Raw genomic sequence first — 24,681 nt, forward strand, 5'->3', positions numbered from 1 at the left:
GGAGTGATTACTTCTATTTTAGGGGACCATAATTAGGTTTAATTATAAATTAATCTAACGTGTTAATCGACCTGACGAGTACTAAAAGAAATTAAAGGTTGATGTGTACAATTTGGGTCAAAAAATGAGTGTCTCATCATCTTTATCATATTGGATATTGAGTTATATATTTCAAATCTAATAAACACTACTATAAAAATTAATTTTAAAATTGAGGTTTGAAGATCAGTTAAGAGGTAATTGATCTTAGTAATGGTGCGGTGACAATTTTGTAAATAATGTGAATATTTTTAAGATTGGTTACATTTTAACCGATCTCAAAAATACTTTTAAGATCGGTTATTTTAAGACCGATCTTAAAAGGTATATCTAACACAACTTTTAAAATCGGTTACAAAAGAATTGATCTTAAAAGTGGTATACAAGATCGGTTCTTTTAATATCTGATCTTTAAAGTTATATCAGACATAACTTTTAAGATCGGTCATAGAAGAACCAATCTTAAAAGTACTTTTAAGATCGGTGAAAATTTAACTGATCTTAAAAGTACTGTAACTATTTATAAAATGCTTCCCCTTGATCATTCTTCCTCGCACGCGTCTCCCTTACTTGACCTACCTTTCTTCGCAAATATAATATTTTGAAATTCTTAATACAATATTATAAATTCCCATATCATTGCCTTATTCTTAAAATTTTTAATTACCATATTTAAAATAAATAGATAAATACATATGTGTATTTTTTATATATTATAATTTCTTTTATTTCCAACAAATTAAAATGGAAATATTTAGTATTCAATTTTATTATAACTTTGTTTATTTTAAAAATAATATTATGATATATATATTTATATATATATATATATATATATATATATATTTAAAAATTCAAATGGTTAATATAAGTAATTATATTTATATATATATATATAAACATTATGAAAGGGTAAATTTTTTTTTAAATTATTATTTTATTAAAAGAAAAAAAATGAAAAATCTGCTACTGTACACCTTAGCACCTTATCCTCTTATCCCTTAATTAACGAACCCTATCCCTAAGAAACTAGGAAGAAATGGAGCATAGGAAACTAACCAAATGAAACCAAATTCCTATTAAAAGTTAACCATGTTGTCGTAACCGGAATCACAACAGGATGATGCAAACATTGTTTTTCAACGAAGCCGCCACCAATATTTTATTTTAAGGAAAAAAACATTGGAAAATCCTTTAAAAATAATCTTTAAAATCAAAATTGGATTTGAAAGTCAATTACGTGTAGGGAAGATATTAGCACTCTACGACGTCTGTAAAAACACAATACCTTTAATTAATTGCGCAAAATTATATAAATTTATAAATATTTAATTTACTCCTCAGAAATGTATATATATATATATATATATATATATATATATATATATATTTAAATATGAGAAATGCTTCTTTTGTAATTTTATTAGAAAATCATAGGGATTTGGATTAGCAAATGGATAATCAATAAACCCTAGCAATAACATTAAAGATATAATTGCTATTCAATTAATGTTATTAATAATCATTTTTGTTTTCATAAAATGATCATTTTTAATTTATCTTGTGCATAAAAGTTTAGTATAGCAAATGACTATTCTATAAGCTTTTATGATTTACATGATATTTAAGGTAGAAATGCTACTCAATTACCATCATAAATTGTTTCATACCAGAAGATAATTTATATGTGAAATAAACCTCTTTTATTTATTTCTTTTTTTAAAAAAAAAAAAGAAAGAAGAAGAACTTGTATAAGAATTTAAGTTAGCAAATGGCTAATCATTAAACCCTTAAAATCAAGTAACATCGAAGATAAAAATGTTATTCAATCGACGTTGTTATTTGTTTTGTATTAAATACTTTCTAAACAATGACTTTGAAGACAACAAATCATATTCACTATGTACATGCAATTATTTTCAACAAATAAAAAAAAAGTCAAGAAAAGAATATGATACCAAATGAGAGGCTGGAACTTGTTATCACGTTGAATCTTCAAAGATGAGGATCTATTAGGTACTTTTTGGCTACCTTTCACGCTACACAGATGCCTCACAAATCTCAAGAAATACAAAGAGAGAGGCAGAGAGAGAAATTTTGAGCTATAAGGAGTTCTCGATGAGTTTTTTTTTGCCTCGAGAATAGTGTCCGAGTCTACTATTTATAGACGTCAGACCTGACCAGAACGGCCCGTTCTGGATCATTCAGTTATGAGCTAAATTTGAACTTGGAACGGCCCGTTCTAAAGGCGAAACGGCCTGTTCTAGATTTGAACGTGTCCTATAACGAACTGCACTAGAATGGCCTGTTCTAAACTAGGATTTTAGACCTTTTTGGTGGTTTGAAACGGCTCGTTCCAGTTTGGGAATGACCCATTCTCAATTAGGATTGTAGGTCTTTTTTAGTAAATTGGAATGACCCGTTCCGATTTTGGAACAGCCCGTTCTGAGCTACTAAAACTAACTTGTTTGGGCTTCAAGCTTCCTTATTGTCATAGGGTATTGCCTCTATACTTTGGGAGCTCCCCCTCTTCATAATAGACGTCCATTTCATTATTTTTTTTTGTCCGGATAAAATTGATTATTCACACATGTAATCATTGCCATTCACTCTATCAATAGCTTCACATGCACAAGCTCACGGAGTGGGAAAAAAAAAAGAGAAGGAAGAGGAGAGAGAAAAAGAGAAAGAGAGAGAAGTAAGTAGGAAGAGAACAGTGAAATTTTGACGTAATTAACTCTTGTTAAGTCTACATTCTAAGGTAAGGGGGAGGAGATCTTTATCCTTTTAAAATTTTATATACTATTATGTTATATCTATGTATATTTATTTAGTAAGGTGTTTCTAACCTCATTTACTTGCTTAATCTATGATACTTTTTACTCTAAATAATTAATAAGGTGTTACTAGTTTATGTTATTTAATTATTTTATGATGTTTATCACTATCATTTACTAGATCAATATTCTTTAATACATACGTAAACTATATTAAAGTTTTTAAAAATTAAACATACTCAAACTTATTTAGCTTAATTATTTTTATATTAATATTAACTATAATATAGTTTTGTTAAAATATCCTAAGCTCATTATATTGTTATTTCTTCATGAAGTATAAAGATAAATATTATTCTATGGGCATAGAGAATAAAGTTTGAATTAATTTGTAGTTGGAGGTTTGACCTTGGGAATTTAAATGAGTAAGGATTTAAGGTGAAATATCCTTTTGTTGGTTGATATTATGATTATGCTTATTTATCCTTACTAGTCACTACTAAAATAATTCAAATTTTATTATAACATGAAAATATAATATATATATATATATATATATGTTTAATATTGATTATAAATAATTCTGTACATTCTATTGAATTATTTGTATTTATTGGATATTTGTTCTCACTCCTCATTTTTCTTTGTTTTTTAAAATTAAATATATTAAAAAATAGATGGATCTACCTACGATTTCAGGTCCTTTTACAGTTGTTATTACTGCTGTCTTCCCTAGAGGGAATTGGGATGCGGATGTTGTTTCCAACTTTGTTACACGTTTCAAGGCATATGATTATCTTCATATTTTTTTTTTTACCAAGAAAAACTCACTATTATTGATGGACCTATTATAGTAATTTCTTTATCCACCAACCATACTAGTCTAATTGTAAATTTATTTCCACCATCAGTGTAACTATTGTAATAGAAGTGAAAGAAATGAATAATGTGTAAAATAGTACATTATTGTAAATATTTTTAGAATAATATGTAATGTAAATATGAACTAACTATATCTAAATAAGTTCACAAAATCTTCTTTGTCTTTATGAAAAATATTATTAATGATATAATTTTGATAATAACATATAAGGAATATATATTTAATATTATATAAATTGGGCGTTACACCGCAAACACAGGCCCTTGCGCCTCCATCTCCCCCGTCAGTCATTCTCCCTCACGCGCTCTTCCTTCACTTCACAAATGTATCCCCTTGTGCCTTCGTTGCTTCACATCGGTTAGCCTCCCTCATGCGATCTCCAATTGTTCCCCGTTAGTCATTCTCCCTCGCTTCGCAAATGCAACCCCTCGCGCCTTCGTTGTTCCCCTTTGATTGTTCTCTCACGCGTTTCCCTTACTTGGTCTTCCTTGCTCGTTCTCCCTTGCACTTGCCTCCCTCTCTCGGTCTCTTTCACTCCATGAACGTAACCTGAACGCATGTTTCTAACAATGTTTCGCCGAAAGCAACCCTCCATTGGCCACCATCGCTCTTCTTAAAAACTGATACTTTTAAGATCGGTTAATAACCGATCTTAAAAGTCAAACTTTTAACTTTAACTAATCTTAAAAGTAAAAAATTAAAAGTCTTTTTTTCACTAGTGAATTTGACTTAAGCATTTTTTTTTTAATTTTATGTTGTTTCTTTTATGTTTTAAATTTTATGAAAATTGTTTTAAAAATAAAATACACACAATATGAAGTTAATTTACTTTATAAATATCATCTTTTGCATAAATATTTCTTAAAAAAAAAGCTGAATGAATACAAAGTATACACAAACCCGATTATGGTCAATTGTTCAAAACTTTTGACAAACTCAACATATTTGATGAGTATTCAAGTTCGAAATTAATTCTTATGTAATAAGCAAATTGACTTAGTAGTGATTAGCATAAATTGTTATTAAAAGTTAAAAATTTATCAATAAATATTTATTTTAATATTTACATATCAACCATTTATTTGTCTATTACGTAAGTTATTTGTATACTAGGTTTTACCTACAACAAACTATTACATGCTTTGAAATTTTCTAAAACTTACAATGTAATTTATTTCCTAGAGTTTCAAGATTTTATAGGTTCTTTATTAAAGTTTAATTAACCATACCTTTTTAGAAGTTTGACCCTCAAGCTTATTCAAAGGCTTATGTTTCCTTAAGACCTTTTAAACAAGTTAATTCAAAAGTTAAAAAAACCTTACTTTTTACATGTTAAAGACTAAATCTATTCAATTTAGTCCTAACTTAAATAGGTAAATAAATGATAAAGTATATATATTAAGATCTATACCAAGTTCTGGTAAAAAAAAAAACATTTTGTAAAATCAAAATAGAACAAAAAGATGTGTTTAAATATTTAAAAGAAAAAATTGGAAACAAAAAATGATTTTACACACAACATCACACCTGTGTTTCTTAAAACTGAAAAATAAAAAATAAAAATAAAAGAAAAACAGTAAATAATATTTAGTTCAATTTTTTTTAATCCAACTCAATCCAACTGTGTTCTATCGCAGCCATATTATTAAAAAAAAAATTGGTAGAAACCATATTATTATATTAATTAATTAATTGTATTGCGGCCATGCGTTCTATATTATTTGTGCATTACACGTATCACTAAAAAATAATTAAATAAAGCTGTCAATTTCCAAACATTATGTGTTTCGCATGGATTAAATATGTAACTCGTCATGTCTCTCTCTCCTTTTTGTTTTCCAAGTTTTATAATATACATTATTTTATTATTGTTAAGGCCGTTCTTTTTAACGTTATATTAATAATTTTAAATATTTTAATATTTTTTTCGACTTTATTTTTAACAAAGTGAATAATAACTTTTGTGAAATATATATATATATATATATATATATAATTTTGATTTATTATTGACGAAACCAATCCCAACATTTTGTAAACAGTTTTAAAGTTTTCTGATTTTATTTTATTGTCAAAAGGTTGATACTAATTTTTTAAAAATATTTTTAATTATTTAATTTTGTTTTATTGTCGGTACTTTAAGGGTAACAAAATGGAACATTTCAATCGTTTAGGCGTTGACCCGTAAAATATGAGTTAAGTCGGACTAATCCGCTAATTGAAAATGGGCTACACATTTTGATCTGCTCCGTCTAAGGGTGGTCGGTCCACCAAAAAATATTAAAAAATATAAATAAAAACTTTGTCTATTTATTTTGGTACCATTTCTAATATATTTCTTTCTCAATATGCAAATGACTCACATATATTAGTCTATAAATAATAAAATTAATCAAATGTATAACATATTTGTTGTGCAATAAATTATAAATTACTCTTATCATGTAACTTATTTAAATTTAATATTAAAATATAATAATAATAATAATAATAATAATAATAATAATAATAATAATAATAATAATAATAATAATAATAATAATAATTAGGTAGGCTGATAGTTCTAACTATCCCAACAAGACAGACTAGGCTAATATTTTAATTTTTAATTTTAATTTATTATCAACAAAGTGCATAATAACTTCCTATATATTTCTTAATATTTTAAATTTGATTTTCCTGCCAGCTAAGTAGACACTAACATTATGTAAAATATTTTTAATTAGTTAATTGGCAATAATGTCAACACTATCTTTTTTTCTTCTTTTTTTTTTTTCTCACAGACCGTTTTAACTTGATATATAAAGACATTTCTGAAACAACTAAATTGATACAATTTTTTATTATTAATCTAATATTATGATTTAAGATAAATAAGGCTGGAAACTCAATGTGGGACAACTAAATTGTCATTTTGAGATATTTATCCGAAAACAATATTTTTCATAGGTGAATCAATATAGAAGAGAAAAATGTGATAAAGAAAATATATACAGACTTGGCTCTGTGCCCGATCCAATAACATGCAACTTGAATATAATTTGGCTAGCATTAAGTGTCTTAGTGGCAAAAGAAATTAAAGTAGCAAAAGAAATTAAAGTAGAATGATTCATTCCCACGAACCTGTCCAAAAGACACCTCAATTTTTCTAGTACATTCGTAGTATAGTAGTAAAATGGTATAGAAGTAGATCACATTGATAATTAACTAATTAATTGTTTACCAAATTTGTTGTTTTCCCAAACACCTTTATGAGTTCAGAGTCACCTACAAATTCCATATATGCTACAGAAAATCATACCAGAACCTAATTTGTAGATGAGCAATAAACATACTGATAAAAGTTAAATTGAGGGCATTCCAAAATGATTAACATACATTAATCCACTTCCAAAGGGCCAGCTGCACATGAAATGATGGCATTCCACAATGATTAACAAAGTTTTCCTTATAAAAGCTAACAATTGAAACTGTTAAGACATACCAGTATTACAATAGAAATTCTCACTTGGAAGAGGGTAGAGGTAAGTAATGCTCATCTGCAATGCAAAGGGTACATCAGTTGATTATAATAATAGGCATTAGCAAATAAATATTGTTTGATTATAACTTTAAATATCACTATATATAGGTGCAAAAGGTACATGATTTGATTATAACTTTACAAGAATTAATTTGATTCTTCTCATTTCATTCATTTTATTTTCTTCTCCTATGAGTGCTTGTTGAAAATTTTATTCACACAATAACTCTAAATATTCCATCGTTATGAGAAGGAACTAACTGCAAACTACACAAATTGCATATAAAACCATTTCAAGTAATTAGTAAATCATATGCCAACAACACATAACCCTGTGTGTTGACTGTAAAAATGAATTACTACACTTGCTAGGTTTGATGGTCGTGCTAGTTTAAAGCAAACTTAGTAATTGTAAGTACAAACACTTGAGGAAATTAAGAAAACATTAAAAAAAGATAAACAAAAAATTGCTTTAAATTTTAATGGCAACAATATTTAAGAATTGCGCCTAACAGTAAGCCCAAAATTTTAAGTAATACAGATTGTTAGCCATAACTATATAGCATGTTGTCGCTTTAGTGAATAACACTGCATCAGGAATCTAACAATGAGGCAGATACATCTAAATGGATGACATATTTAAATGAGCTACAATTTATATTATAAAAACAATGAAGTTGAAAATATCTTAACATGTCAGGTTATACAAGTATTAAACTATCACATCTTGATTTAAGTATACTTTTAAGTCAAAAAAAAAATAAATAAATACCAAGAGTGATCATATAATGAATACATCACATTGCACGGCTATTACGATCCTGCAAAACGATAAAGTTGAATCAAAAGAAGTACAATTAGATTAATTAATTAACAAAGTAAATTAATTCACAATAATATCAGACTTTGTGCTACCATTGCAATGATCAATCAAGGCGATTAGACCCAATAATTTCATAAATTCAACAACGAAAATAAGAATATAACAAGACCATCATGCAACAAAATATATGTAATGATTATTATGTTTAAACATATATGTTAATATAACAAAATATATATATATATATATATATATATGGAATTGTTAACATATATACTCTCACCTATTTTTTAGTCGAAATATGTTAATAACCTACACCAAAATTTTAGGACAAGAGAATCACTCATTTTTTATGATTTCGTTAATTTGTATAAAGAATATTATAGTATTTTAATTTAATTTAAAAAAAAATTAAACATTTTCTCTCTCGTATTAATTTCATTTTCCAAATGAAAAAACATAAAGTAGTAAAGTTACTAAAATGCTAGTATTTAAGAATGATGATGACACCATCGAATGAAAGACCGTCCATATTCTATGGCAGCTGATCAAAGTCTTCATCATAATGAGGATGAACCTGAATAGTACCTACAGAATCTTCCCAAACTGACGGTCCATATCACTATTTGTAACTATTGTTACATCAACTTCATATGCTCCTCTAACTTTATGCACTTTTCATTTGTCTCATGTAAGCCCACAGTTACGACATTAGCTTGCTTAGTTGCACATTGAACCTCTTAACCTAATGCCTCAATTGGAGCAAAGTGGTGATGCACATGATTCATAGCCTAAACAAATAAAGAGACTTGTGTAGGGGAGGACACGTCTTGACAGATGTTATAAGCCAGATTTGTATTGCCATAACACCTTTCCATTCTCTGGCCACCTACTACTTCTTCCAACATTGAATCTTGTTGACCCCACTTATTGGTTGCAACTCACTACTAGACTTGTCAACACCATCTGACTTAATTATCCACAAACGCTTATGATATTGTGCTTGATCAATTATAATATATGTAAATTGTTAGAAATGTAAGTTTGAAAATGTAATTGAAATGGAAAAATAATTGTATAAGCTACATATGTATCTTAAGCATGGTTGTCAACCCAACCACCATTCTTCTTTGTGTGAATGGCCATAAACAACTCATCAAAAACACATTAATGTGGAAGAATATAGTCAAAAGATGGAGTTATATATCATTAGGGAAGGAATTAGGGAAGAAGAGAGAACCATCATAGCAAGATTCCTTAGTAACTTGAGTCTTGAGATTAGGGATTGTTGGGATAAAATTGAACTCTTGTCATATAAGAACTTTGATGACATGGTTCAACTATGCATATTGAGCAACAATTGTTAAGGAAAACTTCTTCTAAGAGGGATTCCTCATCATCATCTTCACATCATAAGAAGGATCATAAAGAGAAGGAGTAATCTTTAAAGAGTTATTCGAAGAGTGATCCATCAAAAGAAAAAAAAAATGAGAAAAGAAAACTCTCACATGAGAAAGAAACCCCCTAACACTAGTTTTAGGACAAGTAATATCAAGTGATTTAAGTGTCTAGAGGGAGAAGTCACATTGTCTTTCAATGACCCACCAAAAAGATCATAATCATGAAGAGCCTAGAACACTATAGTAGTCAAGAGGAGATTACATTTTCTTCCTCCACCTCTAGTGGAAGTGAAGAAGAAGGGTGGATAGTCCTAAGATAAAGAATGTTTATCTTTGTGATGGTAATCTCTTATTGGTTAAAAGGTTTCTTGAAAGTCAACCTTGTGAAATTAACACTTCACAAAGATAGAACATCTTTCATATACGATATAAAATTTTAGAACAAACATGTTCTCTCCTTATGAATATTAGTGACTCAAGTTGCAATTGTTGTAACACGAGATTGATAAAAAAGTTAGCCATCATTATCATAGCCCATCCTAAGCCTTAGGCTTCATTGCTAAATGAAAACAAGGGAATGGTAGTGGACTAACAAATGAAGGTTAAGTTTTTTTATTGGGAATTATGATGATAAAGTCTTATATGACGTAGTTCCTATGGAAAGTTATCATACTTTGTTGGAAAGACCATGACAATTTGACAAGAAATCTATGCATAATGACATTACCAATGAAATGCCTCTCACACACAAAGATAGAAAGTTTATATTACATCCTTTTACACTAACTCAAGTGATAGAGGATCAAATACATATGAAGCTTACAAGGGAAAAAGAAAATAATAAAACAAAAAAACAAAAACAACTCCTAGAGCATGAAAGGAGTGAAACGGAGGAAGATATCTCTTCTAAATTGGTTGTTAAGATATCTCTATCTTGAACAATCCATTGTTCTACCACTCAATGAGTTGGTGAAGAACATTTTTCCTTCCTTTTGCGGTGAAAAGTTTGGGAATGCTTCTCAAACCATTAAAGGTGAACTTTCCAATGCAAATGTTCTAACTCTTCCAAACATTTCTAAAACTTTTGAGCTTGAATACCATGCATCTAGATAAGATTTGGGAGTTGTTTTGTTGAAGGGTGGATATCTTATTGCTTCTCTAAAGATAACTACTTATAAGGTCACTCTCAACTACCCCACCTATAAATGTTCCATGCTTTCTTCTAAACCTTCCAATCTTTGGGACATCATCTTGTTTCTAAGAAGTTCTTAATTCATGGTGACCCTAAGTCACCTAGTTCTTTAGGAAGGCAAGGAAAATTTGTTGTAAATAGCTTAGTTTTTAGGAGTCTAAGTGACCACAAAGAACAACAAAGGCATTTTTTGTATATTTTAGAGAAAAACCACCTTTAATAAAGCTAGAAAAGTATAGCTTTAGTTTAGATAATGATATAGGTCTTCTAGTTAGATCAAAAGTGTTTCAAGAGGACCCCAAGAAAATAAAAATCTTTAAAGATAAATCAACCTCACATCTAGATTGGACTAATAAGTTAGACCTCTTTCATGTTAATCAAGAAAACAACACCTTTAATGTCTGTGATACACTTTCTTTTGCAAATGTTAAAGAAGAGGAAAATGATGCTTTGGATTTAAGGATAAATCCTCTTGAAGAGCAATGGTATGATGTCATCACACCTGAGGGCAAACTACAAAAAGAACTAAGAGGAGTGAGTTAGACTTGAAAGAAGAAGACTTAAGTTCATTTGAGTTTTGGTTACTTTTAGTAGTCCATTTTCTCTTTGTAAATTTTTTTTTAAATTTTGACCTTTAATTTTTGGATTAAATAAATTTGGAAATTATTTTCTTGTAATTTTCTTTTTAAGAGTGTATTTAGTATTTAGCGAGGTGTAACTAGTATTTGGAAAATGTGCTTGTTTGGGCTAAGAGAGAGTGGAGAGTCATACCTCCATCATGGTGGACATCCATATTGGTTTCCACACTCTCTCATTGGCTCACACATTACCAATAAGTCACATGTTTTACACATTAGTCACACTTTTTGCATATTTACTTCAACACCCCTGTTCTACTAACACAATGCTCATCACACCTTTTGCACCTTGTCATGTGACAAGCTCTTATTTTCTCTTCTAGATTTAGGATGTTGACATCATTTTTGTAAGGAATTCAAATTTGAATGAGAGTTAGCTGGTCTAAGTACAATTTAACCTAACCTTGGTTATATTTAACCTTGGTTAGCTTAATAACTTGCACCACAAACTACCAAACTCTATATATAGGTCCTAGCATGTATAATCACATCAGTTTTGACATTGACTAAGATTGAGATTGAATTTTCTCTCATTTTTAAGAGTCCTTGGAGTTCCTCTATTTGAGTGTAACTTCAGTTGAATCTCTTATCAAGGATCCTTAACTTGTGGTGAGAAGCATTCTTAGCTTATCTTCTCTTGAAGTGGCGCTACCATTCCTTGTCTCCTCCATCATTTTGAAGTTTCTACTTCTTCAAAGACCTCATGGATGAAAGATCAAGGAAAATGAAGAAGCCTATCGGAAAAATATCCCCCTTGAAACTAATTCCATCAGTTACTAGTTTTGAGATTCTCGATACAAATTCCCACCATTAAGAAAAATCCAACGCTTACTTGTATAATAAGTTATTTCTACAGATAGGCAAGTGCAAGTTGTCAACTGACTCATACGAGCCAACAAGAACAATATTTACATGGCATTAATTTGAAGGAAGAATCTCTCTAGCATACACTACTACACAAATACCATGCTACATCATTTTTCTACATTAGTTGTTTAATAAAAAACGTAAAAAAGTAAAACAGTAACGTTTTTGAAATTGAAAACAATTTTTTGCATCAATTCTAAAATAACAATTCAAAAACCTCTTTTTACATCGATTAAAATTAGAACAAATGTAAAGAAGTTTTTAGATGGGTTCAATTTTGAATTGATTTGATGTCTCAAGGCACAAGCCAAAGTCTCAAAAGTTGAGTTTGAAAGAAGCTTTCACAAGTCAGAGGTTTTCACATAGATGTCTCTTCAAGTGGAAGTCATTTTCTTTTTATTTCTTGAAGAAGTTAAGCTTGAAAGATTGTTGATAGAGGTCATCATGTAAGCATAGGACAAGAAGATTAAGGATTGGAAAACATGTGAGGTGAAGGTAGAGCAACATGCGAAGATATGCACTACTAGAAAAGTGTCATTTTCCTGCAAATTTTCTTATAAAAAAATATTCGAATTTAATCTGCAAGAAAAATAAAAACAAAATATTTAAATTTATAATTTTAATATTTAAAAAAAACTTGAAGTCCCACATCGATTGAAAATAAAACAATTAAAGAGTATATAAGTTGGGGCAACACTTACTTTACAAGTTGATTTGTATAGTTGAGTGTTAGGCTTATAATTTACAATCTTATAATTTAAAAGATTATGTATCACATATTGGAGGCATGAAAACAAATACTTCGGATGAATTCATTGTGAACATTTGAAAGTTGAAGAATTATTGATAGAATTTATAGTAATTTTTTAAATTTTTTTCGTAAAAAATATTCTTACAGAATTTCTTGCCAAAAAATTTACAGGAAACTTTCCTGCGAATTTTAAAATTTGCAAAAATATATTATCCACGAAGGTATTACCTACAGATAAAATTTCGCAGAAAAATTTGTAGGAACAACGTTTCTTACGAATTTTTCATAAAAATTCGCAGAAAAATTCGCATGTAATAAGAGAAATTCTAGTAGTGATGGGGTGTAATGGTAGGGTAGGGTTTGTTGAATGCGAAGGGGTTACCAAGAACAAAGAAGATGGATTTTGCATAGTGTCGAGCACAAAGGGGGCTTGCATAGTGTAGAGCACAAAGGAAAGGGGTTTTGTGGAGTGTAGAGCACAAAATGAAGGGGTTTTGCCTAGTGCAATTGGAGATGGGTGCTAAAGGAGGGGCATTTGGGGGGAGGTGTCTAACATTTTTGCGAAACAAAGTGCCAAGTTCAAACTTTTGTAATACTTATGTATTAATTAAAGCTTAGCCTATATTGATGACATCTACATCGGTCCTACAATCATTATAGAATATTCATTTTAACTAATATAAAATGTTCTCTCCAATGATAAAATAATTGAAACCAACACATCCTATATATAGCACCATTCAATTTCGATAACACTATCACTTACTACCCATAAAATTAAATGAATGGATAAAACACAATCTATATTTTTTAATGAGTGAATTAGATAAATTTATTTATGAATGAATTGATTGAATGACGAATGAATATACTATTTCACCTCCCCTAATTCCTAGATTATTGAAACAAAGTTTAGGGCAAGCTCTCAAAATGTTGGTTATGTTGAGATAGCAATACATGTCTCTCCTTCTAGAGAAATTATTTAGTAGTATTAGATTACATGGTCTCTAACTATTCTTTACATGGCATATAATCAAGTGTAATTAATTTGTTCTCGTATATTAAACTACTTAAATACATATTATGTAGTGATTAATTGAGACCATAAACACTTGGTAATCTTAGATTACCTAATAATTTTGTTGGGCCCGATTGTCCACCTTTTCCTCCACCATAGTATGATATTGTCCGCTTTGGGCCCAAGCCCGCACGGTTTTGTTTTTGGGCTCCTTCCCAAAAGGCCTCATACTATGGAATGGTGGATACCCTTATAAGCTAGCCAATGTTCCTTCATTTTACCGATGTGGGACTTGGGATGAATCCCAACAAACCTCCCCTCAGACCAAGGACCACATGTCTCGTGATCTCCTCCCCTCAAGCGATAATCCGTCACCATCTTGTACCGCCGTTAACTCTACGGGACACGCTGCCTGAACACCAGGATATCAGGAAGACTTTCGACACAAGACACCAAGTTCGGATCTCTTCTCCATCGCGAGGCACAACACTGAGGGTCTTTGGGATGAATCCCAACAAACCTCCCCTCAGACCAAGGACCACATGTCTCGTGATCTCCTCCCCTCAAGCGATAATCCGTCACCATCTTGTACCGCCGTTAACTCTACGGGACACGCTGCCTGAACACCAGGATATCAGGAAGACTTTCGACACAAGACACCAAGTTCGGATCTCTTCTCCATCGCGAGGCACAACACTGAGGGTCTTCCCGCATCGAACCCTAGTCGAACCGTTGGCTCTGATACCACTTGTTGGGCCCGATTGTCCACCTTTTCCTCCACCATAGTATGATATTGTCCGCTTTGGGCCCAAGCCCGCACGGTTTTGTTTTTGGGCTCCTTCCCAAAAGGCCTCATACTATGGAATGGTGGATACCCTTATAAGCTAGCCAATGTTCCTTCATTTTACCGATGTGGGACTTGGGATGAATCCCAACAAATTTTTCATCCTTCAAACCCTTTGCTTGATATATAAACTAATGGGTGACTTTTTTTGTTTCTTAATTTATTTTACCCCTCCCATTCCAAATCCAGGAAGTATGTCCTCGTGCTTCCATCTCCAATCAAATGCCACTTTTCCCTTTCTTTTCTTACAACCGCACCCATTCCAAACACTTATACCACTTAGATAACATCATTCCAACACAAAAGAACACATTCACCAAAAACCACTTCACAACTACACTTCATCATTCCTCATGATTTCAATTAATCTCGACACAAATGATGATTTCTAGACAACGAACAACAAGTGAAATCAAACAATATTCAATCAACAAACTTTTTTTTTATCTCTAATTAATCAAAAATCAAGAAGATGGAAGACGAGCTCGAGAACTTTGCAAGGCTCTCGATCTAAGATTCTCGGTCTCCAAGCTTCCAATCCGACAATCTACTATTGTTGCCTAGTTAAGGAAAGGGACTAGAAGAAATTAGTTGAAGTAGAAGAAGAAAAAAGTTCCTCTAGCTCCAAAGCTTATCTTACTACCTTCTCTTTAACCTTTCTTAAAACATGAACTTATGAGATTCACATTTTAAAAAAAAAAAAACCTTATATATCCCTTACTTAAGCTAGACCAATCAAATTCTGACTCAACTACCTCAAAGCAACTTAACTCTCTGAGTTCCTTAACTTGTAGAGCTCTGAAATAACATAATAAAAACAAAACAAAAATTAATCATATATCTCATATAATTAAATTAAACATCTAAAACATACAATATTACACAACCAATGTAAAAACTTACATAATAACATTTTTGAAATTGAAAACAGCTTTTTACATCGATTCTAAAATAACGATTTAAAAACTTCTTTTTACATCTATTAAAATTAGAACCGATGTAAAGAGGTTTTTAGATGGGTTCAATTTTGAATTGATGAGATATGTCTCAAGGCACAAACCAATGTCTCAAAAGTTGAGTTTGAAAGAAGTTTTCACAATTCAAAAGTTTTCTGCATAGATGTATCTCCAAGTGGAGGTCATTTCCTTATGGAGTTGAGCTTTAAAGAGTATTGATAGAGGTCATTATGGAGGCATAAGACAAAAAGATTAAGGATGAGAAAACATGTGGGGCAAGGGTGGAGCAAAGTGTGGAGACATGTGGTGTAGTGGCAAGGAAGGGTTTATGGAGTGCGAAGGAGATACAAGGCATGAAGGAGATGGATTTTGCATAATGTAGAGCATGAAAGGGGCTTGAATAGTGTAGAGCACAAAGGGGAGGGGTTTTGTTGAGGGTAGAGCACAAAAGAAAAGGGTTTTGTCGAGTGCAAGAGCTAGATGGGTGCACTAAAGAAGGGGCTGTTCGAACATTTTTGTGGAACAGAGCACCAAGTTCAAATTTTTGTAATACTTTTGCATTAATTAAAATATAATCTACATTGTTGACAGCTACATCCGTCCTATAATCATTATAAAATATTTATTTTAACTAATGCAAAATGTTCTCTCATGATTAAATAACTAAAAGCATCACATCCTATATATAACGCCATTCGATTTTGATAACATTATTACTTATTACACATAAAATTAAATAGACAGATATATAGAATCCAATCTATAATTTTAATGGGAAAATTAGATAAATTTACTCGTGAATAAATTGATTAAACAATGAATAAATAAAATATTTCACCTTTCCTAATTCCTAGATTATTGAACCAAAGTTTAGGATAGCCTTTCAAAATGTTTGTTATGTTGAGATAGCAATACATGTCTCTCCCTTCAGAGAAATTATTAAATAGTCTTAAATTGCATAATCTCTAACTACTCTTTACATAATATATAATTAAGTAGAATTAATTTGTTTTCATAAATTAAATAGTCTTAGATTGAAACCATAAACACTTAAACTAGCATATGATTTGTAGTCCATTAAACCCTTTGCATGATACATAAACTAATGGGTGAGGTTGTTTTTGTTTGTTTAGTTTGTTAATGTGTTTTACCCCTTCCATTGGAAATCCAGCAAGTATGGCCACCCGCTTCCATCTCGAATCCAGTGGCAGTCCTCTCTCCCTTTTCCCGCAACCCCAGTCGTTCCAAATACTCGAGCGTTGGACCCTCCCAATCTGGACCGCAATGAAAGCGTCGTGGAGCTCCCCGCGGTTCAGCTGCTGGCGGAGCGCCGTGGCCTCTCCCAAATGCGAGGGAAAGGACTCACCCACCGCCACCGCCTCTAAACCCCGCCGCCGCTGGCCAAGAAAGCCGTGGGGGAAAAAGGGTAGCCTCGTAGCTTGCGGCCACCAGTCGCTCGGGCGACACAGCACCACCGACATCCCCACTTTCATCTTTTGATTCTCAGTGGGAGAATTTTGTCAACTCTCCCACCCATTTGTTTATAATCATCACATCACAAACCCAATTCGTAACTGCACTTACAAAGTTTCATACACGTCGAAATGTGATGGTCATGGTCATGGTCATGGTCATGGTCATGGTCATGGTCATGGTGATGGAGAGAGAGATCATAGTTTCACCCATCACTCGTCCTTGTCTTCTTCGCCTTCCTCGTAGTTGAAGGGCAATGGCACGGACTTGAACGCACGGTACTTGCCCACGTTGTTCAGATGCTCATTCTCCACCCTGATATTCCAACATGCATGATTTTATGTATACACAATGTAAATGTACTTTTTCTGATAAACTACGCGTTCAATATTTTGCCATGCAAAAATACTACTAGCAAAATTTATTTATTTATTTATTTATTTATTTAATTTGTTACCTGAAGAAGTTCCACATGCCACGGCGAATGATCTCTAAGCTGGCAATGATGCTGATCATGGCTTCTCTATGCAAGAACGAGAAATTTAAATTCAATATTGTCTGTAACCATGCAAACCTTAACAACACGTTCAGCACCTGCGTGTGGTTTCAATAAAATCATTAACTTCCAAAAACAAAAAAAATCCATATGTTAACATTATGTTGTTAGACTTGTCTCTGTTGGTATTATAGAGTTTGTCTAATGAGAATGGTATTATTAGTATGGATATTGTAGGTTAACGCTACATGATGTAATGTATCATACTAACTGACAATTCTAGTAGTAAGGAAATTAATATATATCATTGTTGAAGGGATACAATCAACATCCAAAGGAGAAATAAAAGTTTATGAAGTTCACATATACTTTATTAGAAAGAGGTCTCTTGAGTAAAGATTAAAAGCAAAATTATGAAAACTTATTCTAAAGTGAACAATATCAAATTAATGTAGACTTGTATGTGTGTGGAATAACCAATAAAAAACAATAAAGATATAAATACCTTCTCTTGACAGATATATCTCCTAAAAACAAATACCATAACATGACCCTAACAATTGTGGCATCAAAATATTAGTGTGATACATCATATTGTTAGCATAGACCTACAATGTTTACACTAACTCTTCAATTTTTTTTTTAAAAGTTTATAACAAGCAGAGCAGCGACAAGCTAAACTACTAATTGTGAGTATATTTCCAGATAGAAAGCATAAATTCAGCATCTTAGAAGATTTCCAAGTACGATATTTTTTTAATTTCTGTTGTTAGTTACATACCATAGCTGCGAAATATACACTTTTCTGAGGGATTAGGAGTTTGTCTCTCAGCCAGCGGTTCTTGGATTGTTTTTGGAGGAGACCCCAATCAATGACAAGGTCCCAATATGTGGAAAAAATGGCTGTAGATACTGAGAAAATCCAGGCCAGGACTTCCCAACCCGTTCCTTTATCAAGAGTATAAGCTGTTCTTAGGCAAACAGCTGCAATAGTGAGGAAATATTTCAACCCGTTATATCCTTGCATTTTATCTTTCTCCTCAAACAGACGCCTTAGGCACTGACAAGAGAAAGAAGATTATTTGTCAGTTTTAGTCATTTCTTAAGAGCATGCATTTTTACTTTCGTAATGTTTGGATAAGCACCTTAAGTAAGCTCTTAATAAGAACTTATTACAGGAGAATATATATTTTTTTCTATCAGTAGAAAAAATTATAACAACGGCAATAAGATCAAACCTATATCTCCACGTTTCTACTCAATCTTCCACCATTAAGTCAATCCTACTAGCTACATGAGAATTTATCTTGTAAGCGCTTGATTCAGCAAGCTTATTGTGATAAACTTCCCATTTCCCGATGAATAGCCTTATAGGTCACTTTCACAAGCATAACCCAACACCTATGAAATAAACCCTTCCAAATGCTACCTTGCTGTATGCAATGCATTCTTGTGTTTATGACTAACAAAGCTGAAATATATGTGCGACGGGAAATGGAATGAAGTTGTGTACCTGAAGAAAGCGACACCAGTATGGAATCACAACAACAATGAATGAAAAGGCTATGAATATCCTGCTTGACTTGCAAGTACTTTCTCTGTGTTTGAAGTCACCCCAGCCGTAGTAGCATATATAGAACTCAAAACTTCTCAAGGCTTGACCCTGAATGAGTAAAAAGGATCATTGTGTCTGAATGATCACTTAAGGGGCAATGGGGACAAAAGCTATGATATGGGAGATAGAAAAATGAAAAACATAGCATAATTCCTTTTGGGATTTCACTGACCTGGCTGGTAAATTGATCGGCCATGAAGAAATCTGGCAGTGAGACCTGAACTGGTGTTAGATTTCCAAACAAAAATCATTGTCCAAATAAGTGGGTTTCTTTTCCTAACTTATGTTCGCTACAATTTTTCTTTACCTTGTAAAGAGGAGCACAGATGCAGTGAAGCAGACATGTGAGGAAGAATATTCGGCTTGATCGATATACAATGTTTAATGGGCATAATAAAATGGCAATCACAATCTGCAGAGTAAAAATGAATTCACTGCGTAATTTTACGAACAAAACTAATTGACAAGGTTAATGTGATACTAATAGCCTTACTATAACCAGGAGAAGTGGCAAAAGTTCAGTGAATGTTTTGTAATCTTTTGTCTCTGGATCTATTTGCATGTCAAGATTTGCAAGCACGCTGGCTAGTGCCAATGCTGCCAGGAGAAAACTAAGGAGCAGGACTTGATGATAGCCTAAGTCAGTGCCTTGCTTAAAACCAAATATGAATGAGTAATTCACTCTGTATCGCCTCCAGAAGTATATATTAGCAGCATACATCAGCATGTGTAAAACTACAAATCCAAATAAACTGCAGAGAGTTTGATAGTGGTAAGTTATCTACACTTTTCTGCTTCTTTTTCGGATTAGAAGGTTTAGGAGTTAAAAGACAGACAAGACATCTATTTCAAAATCTGCATATAAAGTTACCTGTAAAGAGGAAACATGATTTCCATGTATTGGGTACTTCCTGAATGATCCATGATTTTACGGGTACGGACAATTAGAATAAGGGCCAATGTTAGAGCAGCAGTGCATCCAGCAGAAAAACCTGTGAAATTTATCAACAACGAAACTCGGAAAAAGTACACGCTAAACACAAACATTCCAATTTTTTTTGTTATATGTATAGTACTAAATATCTGGTTACCCATAGAAAATGTAATCCTATGCCTTTCTCTCTTTGGTTTTGGTCGCAGGATGCTCATTCCTTTATTTCGATTTGAGTTGGAAAAGTGCTTAATGAATACTTTCTCCACCCTCTCCATAAGCTTGGTTACCTGCAGGGGAAAGTGATTCAAAAGGAAAACTAAGCAATTGAAAGCATTTCATAATTCATATACATTCAGAATGGTGTTGCCAAGGTTTAGGCCCATTGTATACAATTTCACCTCATCGGAGCTCCCAAGGTAGGACTTATCAACCATTTTCATGTAGGCTTTTGCTGCACCTCTTGATGTAATCTAATGCATGAAGCAAAACGAGGTGAATAGACAATTTTGTCTTGCTTTAGGGAGAGACTTCAAGTATTTGAAGGTTGAATAACTACCTTGTCATATTTTTTCATTATCTTTGAAAATGCCAATACGTTTAGAAAGCTGTTTCATGAAGAACAAATCCATAAGAAACGAGAAGGCAATAAGCTTATTGATGTAAAAGGGATTGTGATATAATCTATACTTGTAGTTCTTTAGAAGTCGAAGCTTGTGATAGAACTCAATAAAAGCCAGTTTGAGTGTTTCTTCAACTTTGCTCAAATTTTCCTTGGTGAAATTTAACTCTTTTTGGCCAGGGTAGTTGATGAAGCCTCCTATAGTTGAACGAGGAGTCTCATAAGTGTTATTTAGTTGCACTCGATTAAGTATTTCCACAGAAGCAGGTTTGATGGACTTGATGGGTTTGATATTCTTCTTTGTGCTCTGCACTTCAACTCTTTTGTTGGTAGTTTGAATCTCTTCACCTATGTCATCGCCAGATTCCTCTAATTGTCCATGGTGGGTACTTCCTTCCTCTTTGATACCTTCAATTACCGTGGAAACTCTTCCTGTCCATGCACCAGAAATCACCTCAACACAAACTGAGAACTTCTCTACCATTTCAAACATAGAATTGAGTTTTACTTCGGATAGATTTAATTTCGGAATTCAAACTAAACACCCTTTTTCGGTTTATTTGTAGAACACACCATAGATACACGCATGTATTAAGAACTAATTATTCTGAAAATCTAAGCAACTAGACAAGATGAACCAATTTTATATTTTTTTAAGACTAAATTTAATCTTTCAACGTATTTATTTTGGTCTTTTATTTTTAAAATTTAGGTTAATTTAATCTTTCTCAAACATCAATCATTTCTGAAAAACCCTTTCCATTTTGGGATACAATGTTAAATCTATTTTGACGGATTAAAACGTAAAACTTCTCCTATTATACTTACCTTTATGAAACCCATTGATTTTCAAACTAATAAATATAGTAAAAATTATGTGAAAAATAAATTTCAGCAGCCAATAATACTTTTAGTTGATTATCAAAGAGATTAGTTACTTTGCCTTCTAAAATGAATTCCATAGTCTAGAAAAGTTAAATCCAATCTATATTATGAAATTTGACTTATCCAAGGAGGAAGAGTAAAGTAAATAACAAGTTTCTAAGACTGTCAAAATTGCTTATAGCTTGTATCAAGAAGCTTCTATGATAAATTTGAACATACATTTTAATTCTGGTTGAAAATCAATTTTACCGGAATCAAATCTACAAGACTCTAAACAACAGTGCACCAAAACAAGATGAGGATGGAAACTTACGGTTCAAATGGACCCCTCTGGGTGTAGAAGCATGCAATGCTGCGGTCGAAACAGACACATCAGAAGCCAGACGAGTCATCTCAACTGAGCTATCAAAAGCCTCACTTGGAATCTCAACTTTCACCCTGAAAGCCACCAAAGCATCCATTTGTTTGTTCAACTCAACCGCTTCCTTCATCACCTCTTCAACTTTGGACCTGTAGAACTTGTCCACTTTGTTGAACTCATCATCGAGCCTCCTAAAGTACACCAACTCGTACTCTCCATCTTCTTCTGCGGCCATGAGAAAAGTGGTCTCGTATTTTTCATGGCCATCTCGCAGCACCGAGTGCACCAAAATGGGTTGGTTCTCAATGTCCTGCTCAGAAGGGCTCAAGGGTTGGTAGTGCCTCTGTGTGAGGCCACTGAAAGCTCTGTGAAGTGATAACTTTCGCTTTAGACCTGTTGGGGTGGCACTTGAATGTGGCTTCTTTCTCTGCCTGTGATGAAGGATTTGTTTCAAAAGGGATTTCAGGTTGCCATAATCCATGTAAGCTTCTTGCCATTCGGGTACCATTTGTGCCGTGAATTCCTTGCCAAACTTCATTTTTGGAATGAATCTAGATTATTCTGGCCCTGTTTGGTATGTGCTAACAATGTGACCAGCTCAGGAACTTAGAAGTGATAGAGAAGTAACTAATGGATAAAAGTGGTTGCTTAAAGAGAACAAAAAATTGCTTCTATCTAGGCTTCAGCTCTTCTTTGCAAAGTGCAAATTGGTTAGAGGAGAGGAACTTTTTATCATGAAAGGTGGAGTCACATTGTAACATTTTTCTCAAAGTCATTTTTATAGATAAGTGGATTTAGATTTCTTCAACCCTACAAAATTAACTTAAAAGATGATAATTGTTTTTTATTTAGTATTGCTAGACTCGATACGTGAATAAACGGTCCTTTTTTAATAATTTAGGATAATTATATAATCTTTAGTTAACGTGATTAAGTTTTTTTTTCGAAAGAGTGAATGGTGAAAGGGATCGGTTTTCCTTTGCGGGTAATAACTGGTTGAGGGTGGGTCTGTTCCTGCATGATGCGTTGGTGACAATATACCCCACTTTCGACATTAACGTGAAATTAGAGTTAGTATTACCATCTCTGTGTTGGGATATAAACAAGTCCCACATCGATAAAATATGATAAAAAATAATAACTTATATAATACAAACATATTTCAATGATTGAGAGGCCTTTTCAGTGATGATCAAAAACAAAACCGTAAGGGCTAAGGTCTAAAGCGGACAATATTTCATCATTGTAGAGTATGTTTGTGTAATAACCTTATAAAAATAACTCATACAATATCCTCTCAAACAAATATCAGTATGTTTGTGTAATAACCTTATAAAAATAACTCATACAATATCCTCTCAAACAAATATCATAAAATATCTCTATCACTGTGTTTGGATTACCATTACTCTCAAAAGATTTATGTTTATATCCTGCAATTGGAAAGTACAAAATTTTCATTCCACGCGAGTGTAATGAAAATCCAAACATAAATTAATCTCTGTATGATATAATATTAAATATAATTATTTTTTCTTAAATTAAGAAAGAGTAATGTTATTTGTTCCGAAACAATCAACCAAAATTTTTTTCAAACACTTAAAAAGTTCACGTCCGTAAACTTGCATATTTTACTTTTTAAAAAAATTTAACAGTTTGGAGGTTATTTCAAAATTCTGATTCGAACCTAGGACTTGAATTAATGGGAACAGATTATTTAAAAATAAAAAAAAATGATATATATATATATATGAAAAAGAGAAACACTTATTAATAATAAAAAGTGAATCGAAGAAATCAAAATATAAGAAAGAAATTAGTTAATAAAAGACAAAAATTAACAATAATTGAGAAATTAGATGACAATGACTTCAAATTATAAATTTAGAGGAGATAAAAAAATAAACGACTCAAAATACATACATGTATTATTCTTAAAATTAGGTGATGCAAATGTGGCTCATCAAATATATGTAGATTTGTCACTATTGTAAAGTGTAAAGTATAAATTAAGGTCTGAAGAGTTAATAATAAAAAAAATAACAACTATGAGTTTGAAAAGAAAAAATAAAATTAATTTATCAATAAATTTAATTTAATTTAGGCATAAGTTAATTTATAAAAAAAAATTATATTAGTTTCTTTTTTAAAAATTGTTATATTATATATAATATAAATTTATCTAATTAAAAAATTAATTTAATTTTTTTTTCTTCCTATTATTTTTTTCCTATACGTACTTCCGAATAAATCTTGTAAAATAAGACAATCACAATTATTAGATCGTGCAAAGTCTAACTATTACCAAATTTGTTGTGACTTTTGAGTATTGGAATGGCTATTACAAGCATGTATTTTTCATAGATAATTTTTCGCTAATAATACTAATAAATTATCGTTGATTTTAAATAAATACATGAATATCTCATTTTTGAGATATTTTTAACCTAGCGAGCACTGTTATTGACGATAAATATTTTAGGAATAAAAAAATAAATAAATACATGACTCTCACTATCAAATCTTTCTACATAAGATTCTATTAAAGGTCGGTTTAGACTCAGAATTTTGAAAATGAAAATCAAAT

At 31.7% G+C, this 24,681-nt stretch overlaps 1 protein-coding gene across 4 annotated transcripts; it reads right to left on the reverse strand.

The window, feature by feature from the left end:
- Window positions 1-6,781: 6,781 nt before the first annotated feature.
- LOC109818649 (phosphate transporter PHO1 homolog 3) lies at window positions 6,782-22,908 on the reverse strand. 4 transcript variants are annotated; one of them, XM_083071039.1, is made up of 16 exons: window positions 22,047-22,908; window positions 20,917-21,280; window positions 20,786-20,834; window positions 20,628-20,699; window positions 20,387-20,516; window positions 20,167-20,287; window positions 19,789-20,047; window positions 19,603-19,707; window positions 19,468-19,512; window positions 19,194-19,343; window positions 18,462-18,740; window positions 17,642-17,778; window positions 16,863-17,499; window positions 7,995-8,043; window positions 7,184-7,238; window positions 6,782-6,966 (listed from the first exon to the last, which is right to left on the reverse strand). In XM_083071039.1, the coding sequence occupies exons 1-13, from the start codon at window positions 22,630-22,632 to the stop codon at window positions 17,397-17,399; spliced, it is 2,400 nt and encodes a 799-aa protein (XP_082927165.1). In that variant the 5' UTR covers window positions 22,633-22,908; the 3' UTR covers window positions 6,782-6,966; window positions 7,184-7,238; window positions 7,995-8,043; window positions 16,863-17,396. The 4 variants fall into 4 exon arrangements, with proteins under 4 accessions (XP_082927165.1, XP_082927163.1, XP_082927164.1 ...); XM_083071037.1 differs by having other exon boundaries at window positions 6,782-7,101; XM_083071038.1 differs by adding an exon at window positions 15,511-15,553 and having other exon boundaries at window positions 6,782-7,238.
- Window positions 22,909-24,681: the final 1,773 nt, after the last annotated feature.

Source organism: Cajanus cajan, chromosome 3, assembly GCF_000230855.2.
Source record: "Cajanus cajan strain Asha chromosome 3, NIPB_CcT2T_4, whole genome shotgun sequence".
Classification (NCBI taxonomy): Eukaryota; Viridiplantae; Streptophyta; class Magnoliopsida; order Fabales; family Fabaceae; genus Cajanus; species Cajanus cajan.

Excerpts from the sequence above, each read along its gene's own strand:
- LOC109818649 (XM_083071039.1), bottom strand. The coding sequence starts at position 22,632 with ATGAAGTTTGGCAAGGAATTCACGGCACAAATGGTACCCGAATGGCAA. Across the intron at positions 20,517-20,627 it reads ACCTTGGGAGCTCCGATGAG|GTAACCAAGCTTATGGAGAG; the intron begins GTGAAATTGTAT and ends TTTCCCCTGCAG. Across the intron at positions 19,708-19,788 it reads TGCCACTTCTCCTGGTTATA|ATTGTGATTGCCATTTTATT; the intron begins GTAAGGCTATTA and ends TTTACTCTGCAG.